This window comes from Drosophila willistoni, assembly GCF_018902025.1.
Source record: "Drosophila willistoni isolate 14030-0811.24 chromosome 2R unlocalized genomic scaffold, UCI_dwil_1.1 Seg200, whole genome shotgun sequence".
Taxonomy (NCBI): domain Eukaryota; kingdom Metazoa; phylum Arthropoda; class Insecta; order Diptera; family Drosophilidae; genus Drosophila; species Drosophila willistoni.
This window is the reverse complement of record NW_025814051.1, coordinates 2610941-2624082: the sequence shown is the minus strand read 5'-3', so window position 1 is coordinate 2624082 and position 13142 is coordinate 2610941. Positions and strand designations below refer to the sequence as shown.

General features: G+C 36.1%; 1 protein-coding gene across 2 annotated transcripts in view; it reads right to left on the bottom strand.

The window, feature by feature from the left end:
• Positions 1 to 13142, bottom strand: part of LOC6641771 (hemicentin-1) — a 116712-nt gene that overhangs the window by 27369 nt on the left and 76201 nt on the right. For both annotated transcript variants that reach the window (XM_023175456.2, XM_023175457.2), the window contains exons 3-4: positions 4162 to 4422; positions 3688 to 3884 (exon numbers count right to left, since the gene is read on the bottom strand). In XM_023175456.2, the coding sequence (XP_023031224.1) occupies positions 3688 to 3884; positions 4162 to 4422 (458 nt within the window). The remainder of the gene's footprint in view (positions 1 to 3687; positions 3885 to 4161; positions 4423 to 13142) is intronic.

The following is a 13142-nucleotide window of genomic DNA, read 5'->3' as shown; positions in this document are numbered from 1 at the left end:
CCCTCTCTCTCACTCTTTCTGTCTCTCTGCATACTTTGTTTCATATATATTGCATGCGATATATATTTTTGATTCTCGAGCACACAATAATTCCATTTGGGATTTTCGCACGTTATAAAACACTCAGGCACTCAACCAACTTTCGCCTTGCTTTTCCCAACAACGACGACATGACGCATTGGGAGTTTATTTTTGAAATGACAGCGGAATATATATGTATCCATGTGTGTATATCTTTTTCTTTTACTCCTCTACTATTCCATGTGTCCTTTATTTTCTAGCCTCCCACATAAATCAATCAAATGCAGTCAGAGTCGAGCTGAGAGCTGAGTGGAAAACACAGTGAGAAATCGAATCACATTGGCGGAGAGAGCTTTCAAGAATCCATGCAAACATTTTCAATTAAAAAATTGCTCTGCCATTTGTCAACCGGCTTCTACTCATTCTTTATCTCTCATTCTCTGATTTATCTAACTCTATCTCTATCTCCTTCTCTCTTTGTCTAATCTTGGCGAATTGCTTATCAATCACAATCACCGTCAAAAACATTAGACAGCATCGCCTTTGCCTTGGTAACACATTCATATCTCGCTTTTTGCTTTCAGCTTTTTGCTGTAAGCAATGCTTGTCAAACTATTTACGCAAAATGAAATCAAAAATTGACTGAAACGGGACTTAAAATGATATATGAATATAGGAACTACTACTATTTCAATATGATGCTAACATATTGAACCTTTTACAAGAATTATCATTAATTTTCCAAAAAGTTTTAGAATATTTCAATTCACTTTGGTTGGGGCCAAAATGTTATGAGCCTTTGCAAAATATAAAATTATGATTATTGGAGATAGAACACACATAATCTCGGTTTTTATTTTAATTTTAAGGACTGCTACAAAACTTATATAAAATTTAAATAGTCGTTCACATTTATGTCATTAGCATTGCTTCAATTTTACCATATATCTTTTCTCTCTGTCACAAGACGATTCAATGAACTTAATTAATGTTGCCGGCACCTTCTGTTGAAAACATGTTGCCGTTTGTTCTGCTTGATCAACGTGACCAAATCAGACCATGTAGCAGCAGTTGTAGCAGCAGCACCAGCAGCACATGACAGACACATAAAGTAGGGCAAGAACATAACAAGAAGTAGCGAACCAACTGCCACTTGATTGTTAGTTATTGGAGGCATGACAACAGCAATGACAACAACAACAACAATGATAATAATAACAAAAGGTCTCAACTTGTCATATTAGCTGACAAGTCTTTAGGGCTACGTATACACCTTCACACACACACACGCACACTGACTCACCACAAAAGCGTTGTACCTGATATTAAATTTTATGCATACACTGCGTATGCGCAATATACTTGTCACTTGTAAAGAATTTTCTTGCTGACTGCTCTCGCCACATGCATTTAATATGAAAATCACTAAAAATGACATGCTATGAAAATCTGCATAAAATTTATGCAATCAAATAAAGTAAGAGCCATCATAACACTTGCTTGTTGGTGAAGCAATAAATGGCAAAGCCAAAAAAAATACAAAAAAGAAAGTGTTGTCCATATGATGAAGGCAACTAATGAATACCCTTTGCTCTTGTTCATTTCTTTATAGTTTCTATAATTAAGAAAACTAGTGAGTGTTTTAGAAGGAAGTGAAGATAAAACATCAGAAGCCTGGCTCTTATATAGTCGATAATTGTCATGGCAACAAATGTGGTTTTCTAATTCAATAGTGAAATTCAATTGAAGTGTATCAATAAATAATAGAATATTTATAGACCTTTTCATAAACTGTTGAAATTATTACCAAATATAGTCTGATGGAAACGTACTTATACTCAAGCCAATCACAACATATCCTTTCCCTATTCCATATAGAGCATAGGGTATAGAAAGTGGGGGAAAATGAATCGTAGCTGGAGAGCCAAAAATATATTCATAGGAAAACATAAATTGCAGCCATTTTTATACACGGATGCCGGATTTGTAACACCAACAACAACAAGAACAAGAACAGCAAGGACAACTCATATGTGTCGCAATTGTCGTCGTCAGCGTAACAAATATTTATAGTCCTTACTATGTGTACTTCTATTTGGCAAACGACAAAGAAAGAAAGCAAGAAAATGAAAAGGAAAATTCTAACCACAGACCAGACAACAAACAGAATAAGAATAAATGACAGCAACAAAGTGGTAAAATATGGTACAAACACACGGAGTAAGCTCGCTCTAGCTTTGTCTCTCTCCCTCTAACCCGATGAGTGTGTGTTTGTGTGTGTGTGTGACTTCTTACCATCACATTTCCCTCTAGCCTTTTGCAATTTTGGTTTCTGCTATTTATGTTGCTCATTTAAAATCCATTAGTAGCAAGTCACTAGCAGCATGTGTAACTCTCTCACTCTCTACCAATTTCTATGTGGCTCCATGACCAATTTCGGGCCCAAAGCCAAATTCGTAAAAGTATGCCTCCAAGGTGCATTTAATGCTGATTTTGGGCCACAATGCACAATGGCAATATCAGTAGCAATGGCACTGCAAATGCCTTGGACGTCAAAACTTGCCTCTAGGTTACACAAAACAAACTCATTTCTTGGTCTCCAACAAGACATTTAACAACAATTGAATTTAGACCGGGTTTGCCTTTTGAACGTCAGTTGGCCATCAAGGCATCATGCCATCAAAAGCCTGCCATGAGCAGTTACAGCCCTTTAGACATAAACTTGATAGCCATTGGCACAAAACTCCATGAGAGTAAGCGAGTTAGTCAAAGAGAGATGAGAGAGAGAGACAGAGAGAGAGAGAGAGAGAAGAAGAGGTTGCTAATGTGGACCAATGGGTTCTAAAGGATATAGTAAATCAAATATTACTCAACATGTTTAATTTCTTTCCTTGGCCTCACTTACTTTACTTGAATTAAATTTAAATTTAAGCAACTGATTATTTTAAGAGCATAATTTATAATTCATATTCATTTAAATGAAATGTCCCATCAATTTGTATAATCAAATCAAACCTTTTAGCCAGTGACAACTTTCTTCTGCTCAGCTGCTCACTAGAAAATATTTTATAATTACTTTTTATTTTAAACTGATTACTTATTCATCTTTCTCTCTTACACTAACTTTTGACTTATAAAGAATGCAGCATATTTTGTTCATATCTGTTAGAATCAAAGTCTTGGCTTAGTTATTACTTATGAAGTAGCTGCACAGATGAGCCAAGGATGAGCTACCTTTGCACAATTTTTCTGCTCCCTTCCTCGTAAAGAGTTTCGTAACCCACTATGTAGGCAATTAGTACAATCTTGTAATTACAATATGGACATCATTTCGTAGAGAGCACTTAGACAACTCTGGTCTGTTTATGATGGTCTGTCATGTCTGTCTCTAATATTGTTTCCACTTTTTCAGAAAGTAAGAGAAACAACTTTCTCTGCAAGGTCAATTGGTATCAAAAGTTCGGATTTTCTTTACAACTCTCTTTCACTTTAAAACTCAAAGAGTTATATATCACCTTTCTGCTTGGCCTCTTTTGCTATAAAATTTGTCTATTAATAACAATTGTCTGTCTGCGAGTCATAAATTTTTGGGTAACGTACAATTCTCTTTACTATAGTTTCTTGCCTTTGGTTCATGGCTTGTGGGTTCGTTTTTCGTGTACTTACAGTTGACATTTAGCGACACGCTGGTCTCCAGTGTATGACCCTCGGGCATGGCACGATTCCAAACGACGCATTTGTATTTGGCGCCATCGTCAGCCCGTCTGGGCACAATCTGTAGTGTGGCATTCGTATAGTGATTCTTGGAGCCGCCCTTCAGTGCATACGATTGCAATGGCACTGTACTACCCTCACGATACCAGCTGCCAAAAGAGAAAGAAGAATAAAAAAATGGGAAAATAAGAGAAAAGCCAACGATTTAGTGCCAAAAAAACATGAGCCAGCTGTGGGTTATTAATGAAGGCGACCCGTTAAGTGATTTACTTCCTACAGGATGTGCCTTAAACTGTCGCCGACCGCAACTTCTGCCCACCACACGAAAAACAAAAAAAACAAAAAACAGCAGTAAAAAAAAAAAGGAAATTCTGTGTGAACTGAACTGAAATTGCTACATCAATTTTCATTTGCATTTTCATTTACGTTATCATGGGATCCGGTGAACCGCCAATACTACTGCAGGTCAATTCCAGTGGCTTCTCTTCAGTGGCTACCGCAATATTCCCGGGCGTTACCATCGGCGGATGCGGAGCCGTCAGCACTGTCAAATTGTAGAACTCCTGATGCACATCGGCCCCAGTTCCCTTGGCCTTGATGCGGCACTCAAACCGTCCATTGTCTCGATTGTACGATGTATTCTTGATTTGCAGATCGTAAATACCACGACCCGGCCGAAAGTCCAAACTGAAATAAGAGAAAGAAGCAAAGAATCGTAAGAGAGTGAGTGAGTAAGTGAATGGTAACGGGAGTGGGAGACGATTTATTAAGTAAAGTGTGGATTGGGCTGGAGGCCAGAAGAGGACCACGGCGGATGGGCAAAAAGTTGTACTTTATGTAAATTGACTGCGGGCATATTTTCAGTTGATTTACAATGGCGGTAGATTTATATACATATATATAAATATATATATATATTCGTACTTATATGTACTTATATATGTATAAACACTCACACAACCTACATAAAGTATAATTGTTTCTGAAAACATTTGTTGTGTGTGTTAATGCACTGTAAATATATAGAGTATTACAGAAGGTTACTTAAGCTAAGTTAAGCACTTTCAAAATTGAAATAGATCAATAGATAGATAGTGTGGGAGAGGAGAATAGCTTTGGTTTTTAATAAGGGGATATTAGACAGTTCAAGTACCTAACTAATTGGTAATAAATTCGTATTTAAACTAATGCTAATATATTCTTTACTTTTAAATGTCTAAATTTGAATGATTGAGGGTTCGATCTAAGTAGGATATCTTGTCCTCAGGAATATAAACTGCAGAAGAATATAAGTTGCCCATTATATTTTTCAATAAATTTTCATTTGAAAAATGTAATCTTTCCTATTTAAATATGGAAGAGCATCTACAGGCCAACCGTTTTGCAATCACATTAAAGAAAAAGGAAGATTTCTTCACTATGTTTACATTAAGTACCACCGTCTGCCCTTCTGACCAAGTTCAACGCGTCGCCCCAAATAAAAACAGTTTCCGCATTGCTGTTCATTTTCCTTTTGGCTTGCGCTTTCTTTTGACTCAGTCGTCTTGGTTTTGTTGTTGGACAAGTATTTTTCCTTATTTTCCTTGTTTTTCCCGGGGTGATGGCGGCTTAAGGAGCAACTGGAAGCGGGGTGTCAAAGGCAAAGTCGAAACGCGCGCGAAATAAAATGAAAAATGCTCATGGCAAATTAAGCGTCGAACTCATTTTTGTAAATTTATTAGCTCAATTTTTGTATAGTCAAGGACTCCTCCAGGACCAGTACATAAGGGTCGGTTGCTTTCTCAGTAGGTGGATATGGTTGCCATGGGTCTCTGGTTTTTGGTTTGGTCTTACATTTTTATTAATTTAACATTTTGTTAGCCGAAAGACTAAAGAACCAACAAAGAAACAGCAAAAAAAAAAAAAAACAAATATTCGAAGAAAAAAAATATGGTAGAAAGAAAATACGAGATGAGTTGGCAGACGAAATGGAAAAACTCAATCAAGCGTAATAGCTTGAAACTGTTGCATGGCTAAAAGGTGAAAGAGGAGCATTTTCCATTTCTCCTTTTAATAAATATGTGAAAGCCTGTACATGAGCGTGAGTTATCATGCTCCTCCTTATCCATTTTCTGATTCTCCCTGCTATTTATGTTTTAAGTTTTTAATTTCTCTTGATGAGATTTTATATGCCAACCTCAAAAATCATATGCACTCGACATTATTAAACTGGAATCTTATAAACTTTTTGCGAGTGCACATGATGTGATGAAACTTGTGTAACGACCGTGAGATACCCTCTAACTATTACTTAGAGTCCAACATATTCAGAAGAATATGTTTCAATAGTGAACTTGCATTTTATTAACGGAAGTTTAGACTCATATTTAACCTATGAGATTCTAATCTTTCTCTGTGATAATCACTATCTAGATGTTACGAATGTTAACAAGAGACAACGACATAATCGAAGTATTGTTAGATAACACACAAGGGAGGTATAATTTTAAATGAAAATCCTGGACTTCGAAAGCTATTTTTGAAATCAAAGTTTTCGATCAAGCCTCATCTGATTGATAAACAACACGATTAAATAACATAAGACAAGCCAAACAAATCTGCTGATGACAATCATTTTTTTTTCATATAAGTATTATAATGCCTTGAAAATGTTTGCCTATTCGAAAAGTCGCGACATGCAACCAACCATATTTGTCAGTCAGTACAGGGTAGTGGAAGAAAAGAAGAAATTTCAATTTTGATAAGTTTGTATGAGGCAAGTTGTGTGTATGTGTATGTGTACAGTGTACACATATGCAGACTGAAATGCAAATGTCTGCATTTTGTACCGTTAGCTGAGATTTTTTTCACATTCGCATTGCATTTCCGTCAGCGACTTTTACGAGGCTCGTGTGTCTTGAGTTTTCTGAAGAAGTGGTGGGTGGGTGGTTGGAGGGCTGGCTCTGAGTGTGGGATGTGGGATGCAGCTCAAGCGAAGCACATAATTGCCTCTGCTAGGGCCTCCAACAGCAGCAACAGCAGCATCAGCAGTAGCAGTACTAGCAATGTCCTTGCTAGAGCCAAAAAGGAATTTCTAATGTGAAAATAAGTGCTTCTTCTCTTACTACTACTTTTGCTGCTTCTTCTTCGCTTATTATGTTGCATTGCATCGTTGTTGTTGATGTTGCCGTTGTTGCAGGACTCATGCAAAACAGTCGAGTCGCAGAATTGTTATGCAAATTGTTGCCAATTATATGGCAATGCCTCTGCCTGAATGGTTATTCACGTAATGCTTTAGAGTGTGTCTGTTTGTGAGTGTGTGTGTGTGTGTGTCTCTCTCTCTCTCTCTCTCTCGTCCTTTTTATTTTGCAAATGCATTGAACAATTACACTAAGCAGCATGATTATTGACCCAGAAAACAACTGACTGACTGACTTAAGAGCTTTTTACATTTACCATTTTGTCATCATTCAAGCAATTTGCTTTATGCTCCATGAATTAAAGTCCTCTTCAGGTTTAATGGAGAGTTAAATTGAATCAATTTAAAAATATTCAATAATTATTTGAATAATAATCTGCGTAAGAAGCATGCAAATCGTTTGAAGCTCAATAATAATGCAACTAGAACATTTAAAGTTCAGTGATGCAATTGATAAAGCTAAATCCATAAACAGAGATAAAACTATTGGGATACATAATAAGCACAAGGATTATTTAAGTATATCTTAAGCATGAAAACATGAAACAGATAATTCAAGAGGAAAACAAAAGCAAAGTAACTTTTTAAAAGGGAAGAGATAAGAAGAAAGCTAGGGCAATAGATAGAAAATCTATTAAAACAAAGAGTCTAAGTAAAAAATACAAGTAAAGGACAAGAAAAACTAATAATAAGTATAAATAGAAAGGGCTAAAGAATATATCAGAAAATAAAATTTAAGTTTAGGGTAAAGTTGAATTTAAACTAAAGACAATAAATGACAATAAAATCTCAAGATTTATTAAGAAAAGAGGTTCCAAGAGAAATGAAAATATTAAATGATAAGCAGAATATCTAAGAACACAAGTTGAAGGACATCATTATATTAACTTTTCACAAAAAAAAAAACAAATTACAAAATTTACCAAGCTAAGCAAACTTTTTATTTCATATTAGAAGATTTATATTATATAATAATTAGCTATATGGCCCAGAGCTCCTTCATGGTGCTTGTTAACTAGTCTAACTCAAACTAGCTAAGAGTTTCACATATCGTTGTTCCGGAATGCCAGCAGCGGTTAGAATTCGATGTCTTGTTAACGGTAACTAAAGCTCACTTTGTTGCTTCAATTGACTGACAAACTATATAAGTATATGTATGTACACACACACACATGTACATATATATACATTTAGTCGGGGGGTCTGATTATGTTATTATCGGTTTAGTATCGAATCTTATGGCTTGCTGGCGGCTTGTGTCTTCGTCTCATGAGGTAACATAATTCAATTTACCAAAAGCGGGCATCCTGTCTTGTCAAGTCTCGTCGTTGTCGTCGTCGTCGTCGTCTCGCATGCCGGGGAGTCGTCTCATAAAAATAATAAACTCACAAGGAGAAAGTTTAAACGAAACAAAAAAAGTGTGGAAAAAATATGAAACAGAGAAAGCGCAGTGGCAAAGTGGCAAAAGCGCTAAATTCAACGCGCTTGGCAAAAAGGATATGCGAGAGCTGAATCCCCCAGTTTGCCCCTCTTCAATGATGTGCGTTATGTGCGGATAATTGACTTTTAAAATGTGTGTCTGTGTGTGTGTGTGTGTATACGATATCGCAACAGAAACAGCAACAGCAACAAAAGGGTCGTGACGTATAATTAAACGGCATATTGTCACGCATCCTTGCAGTCGCAGAGTAAACCAAATGAAGGGAGAGAGAAGTACAAGTAAACTGAGGGTTCAACGTCAAGGACAAATGGCGCAACGAATTGGGTTTTTCGGATGGTGTTGGCTCTGGAAATGACTCTGTGTTGTCTGGGTTGTTGTGTTACGTTGATGCGGCCATTAAATGTTGGGTGTCCTTGCTGCTGTTGCCGCTGCTTTGTGCTGTTGTCCTTGTGGTTGGCTAAATAAGTGTGAATGCAATGATGTGTGGAAATAGGGGGGCAGATGCGGTATTAGGTGAGAAGTGGCAAGATAGAATTACATCAAATTATGGGTGGATACAACGCAAATTGCATTGAAATAAACGAAATCATACAAGCTAGACTTGACACTACACTTTAGATACCCTATGGAATCTTCTTAAATAAGATTAGATAAATTTTTATAATATAAAGAGGAAAATAATTGGAGTATTCCAATCTGAGGTATATGTCTATTTTTATCTACTTTCAGGTTGGCTAAATCAAATGTTGTTGCTAAATGAACTTGTTTATATACATATACTTAATATGATCGAAGACGCTTCCTTCAATACATTGCACTAACTAAATTTAATACTCTTATTTTTGAAATGGAGTAACGAAACGCTAAGCAATGAGAAATAATTTTCCAGTCAAAACAAGTGCTTAAAACTAACATTCTATTCTATTGATAATTATATACTAATTTGTAAACTGGAGAAAATATTCTTAGATGTAGATTATTTGTTGCAGATTCCCTTGCAAGATATGATAAATAATTCTATTTGCAATTCATTTATTATTAATAAATGCTACGCAACTCGGAACAAATTATCTAGAATATTGTGTAATCCCCTTATCAGATCTATCACTTGGCATAATGCTCTGACTTTTGCATAACAAAAACAAGCCAAACAAGTCAGCAAGCACACAAGCAAACAAACTCACATTGAGAATACCACCAACTAGACTAGACCAGAGACTAAACCAGACCACAGAAGAGAAGTCCACCAAAGCCCAGCCTCAACATTCATCAAGTTATTCACACAATTTCCGCCAACTCTGGTGTCCAGTTGCCACCACCACCAACAACAACAACAACAAGTTCACCTCCATCCCTGTTACCCTTTGGAGCTGATTCAACCACAGTCAGTGACTTATTTATGCAAATGGCCATAACAAATGAGGCGCATAGCCAACAGGAGGGTGGGGGCAAAGACTTAGGGAGTTCAAGAGGAGTGAGGCCAACCGCACAGTGGAAACGATTAATTTGGTGCCGGGAGTTTGAAGTAGAAGCTCAGAAGCTCCCTACAACAAATAGGTCTGACCGTGGGGCAAATGCATGATGGAAAAGAGACTTGCAGTGTATGTCTCAATTGTACCAATGTAGCTCATCAGCGGCTAGAGGGGAATTCTCTCGCTCCTTCTCTCTCACTCGGTAGGCGGCTGACTCATTATTGAAACATGTTGCTAACATTTGTTATGCAAAGGCGACATTCATGCTAAATGTGACTGGAACCAGAATACTCGCTGGGGGCAGAGGAGCAAGAGGAGAGCAATATGGACACATGTATCTGTATCCATCAAGCTTATTGGTTCACTCCAGGCTGTCCTCTGCCTCCGCTTTTGGCTCCATCTTTTTGTGTGTGAGTGTGTTGTGTCCTGGTCCATGACAGTGTGTTTGCTTTGCTCTTGTGCAAAATTTCTATAAATGGCTATCCTCTTGCTCCTGCTACTTTCTCTACTGAGTGCCACGCCTTAACCGTCGTCTCTCTATTGGCAATTTGATGCTGTGTGTTGACTTTATCTGCTGCTCGAGCGTCAGAGCACGGATTGAAACAAGTTTTGTCTCGTTTTGGGTAGCTGGTGTCTCCCTTTCGCTGTCTCCTTTGGTCCCTTACGCCTTTGTGCCTTTCAAATTCAATGCAATGTCCTGACATGTAAGAGAGGGACAGAAAACGTGAGAGCAGGGAGCATACAAAGAGTGCGATAGTGGGGAGAGGGGACGGTGTGGCCTTTCCAGCTAAACTATTTACGTTATGCGTTGTTGTTGTTGTTTTTATTTGTTGGTGCCGCTTCTGATGTTGCTTTGGATACAGTTGCCTCTTTTTGCATCGTTTTTTTCCTGTCTTTCTTCTTCTTTTGGCACCCCTCTTTAACGATAAATGTGTGCAAATGACAGCGATATGACAGGTCAAGGTACAGAAGGAGCAAGAGTAGCACCCTTGATTCCTGCCAAAGGTTTTAGTGTCACTGTCACCAGGTGTAGATAAAGAAAAAAAAAAAAACGACCCATACAACACAAGCAATAATAACAAAGGTTAAAGCTCACATTCGCTATACTTTGACATTGGCAAATGCCAATTTAATGTCTTCATTTTTCATCAATATTATCACATTTTATCGATTTCTGGCCCAATAACTAAATAACTATTCTTTAAAAAATTTCTTTCATCTTTCATTTATTTTATTTTATCCAATTTTGAATTTCAATTTTAAATAAACACCCCATGGACATTTGGTTAATGTTTTTAGATAAATAATAGCAATTTAATCTTGTGAATATTGACATTGTGAATTCTCAATTGTGTTTTAAAATCGTACAGCCTGGCAAGAGGTGGCAAGGATTCTTTTTAAAATAAATCAGTATTTTATTTTATTTTTTAAAGCGTGAAGGAAAATGATTTCAAATATTAGAGCCCTGCACAAATACATTTAAATTTAAATATAAAAAATTCCAATTACCTTTTAAACTTAAAATCTTCACTTTTAAAATGAAGAAAACCAAATTCATATTTGAAAACAACAATATAATGTCATTATATTAAGAAAATAAAACAAAAAGTAGCCAAAAACATCTGACTATATCTGTCATTTAGAAAACGAATACTTTCTAGCTACATTTTTTTGGACGAATTTAATAATTAATTTTCTTTTCTCAATAAGTGATATTTATATTTATATATTTATTGGATAATATACATATTTTTAAAGAAAGTGACCAGAAAACCGTATGCTCTATCAGACATACGACTTGTATGTTTGTTCAGATTGCATTAATAACATTTTGACGTCTTCACACTGATACAATCACCTGAGGAGAATACCGACTATAATGTAATTAAGAAACTTTGCATATTGAATTAACTTTAAAAGATTGAATGATTAAATTTAGTACGATCGACCATCAAAGCTCTATACAACCAAAATTAGCTGTTTAAAATACTTTTTAAAATATTAGGACTTGAATGAGAATTCCACTCTGCACATATTTTGTGCTCAAGCTTTTTCTAATATTCGTTAAGCCCTATCAACTTTATTGTCGCAACTTCATTCAACTTCATTTTCGAACAGAGAGGCAAAATTGAGTTAAAAAAATTCAGTTAAATATTAAAAAAAAAGGAAAACGCGTTTATAAAACATGCACTTATACCAATTGACTTTAAAAAAAAAATGTTTGGTTTAAGACAACTTCTACCAATTATGTACATATTGCGATTATCGCTGACTACTCAAGTAGTCTGGCTAGTTGAGAAAAAGGAAACAGCTTATTACTGCCTTTCATCGTTAAAGGCTCTCAATTTCAATTAAGATGGTAAGAAAAATACTTAAAATAAGGAAAAGAATATTGTGGTGCCTCAGTGACACAAGCACGAGTCGAATTGTTTCCGAAGTGCCGTTGCCGAACCTACGCGAGCAATTACAGTGTATGTGAGACGGCAGCGCTGCGGCAGAGCTAGGCCCTAGTCCGGGGAATGCCGAACAATGCATTAGTCAGAGCTCGCTTGCAAAAAAATTGCAGTTAAAGAAAAAAAATCAAAATGGTTTGGTTTAAAACAACTTCTCAGATTTATGTACATATTGCGACTATCGCTTACTGCTTAAATTATTTGAATTTAATTTATTATTATAATTCAAATTCTTGGCTAGTTGTGAAAAAGGAAACTGATACAAAATGACATTAACTTTTTGGAATGTATGTGGCGGATGACCCTTTTTAATGTTTAATAAGGAAACAACAAGATTGAAATCGTATATCAAGGTATCGTATACCAAGGTATCGTGTACCAATGTTTTATAAATAAGGAATAAAACTTCAAATAAGTTGGAACCGAAAAAGCAGTCGCCAACAACCTATTACTGCCCTTCATCGTTTAAGGCTCCAAACTTAAATTAAGATGGTAAGATTGTTAAATGCTTAAAATAAGGAAAAAAAATAATATGTTGCCGCAGTGAAAGCAAGCAGCTGAATGAAGTAATATGACAAAATCAGCAAGTATTTATACATGTTTTGTTCAGGGCCTACTTGATGAATTGACTCGAAACGAAACATTTTTTAGTGTGATAGTTAATCAGAAGGAATAATGTAGCACAATATGAGCTGGTCACATTGTTTGCTGCTGTTGATTTTAACAGTTGCTGAAACATACTTATAAAATGTGAATAACGGAATGTGTCCATATATTTTGCAAGTGAAAGATAAGGATGTCTCTCAATGACAACTAAAGCTAAATACTAATTTAGTAATATTTTCATATTTACTTAAATTCGC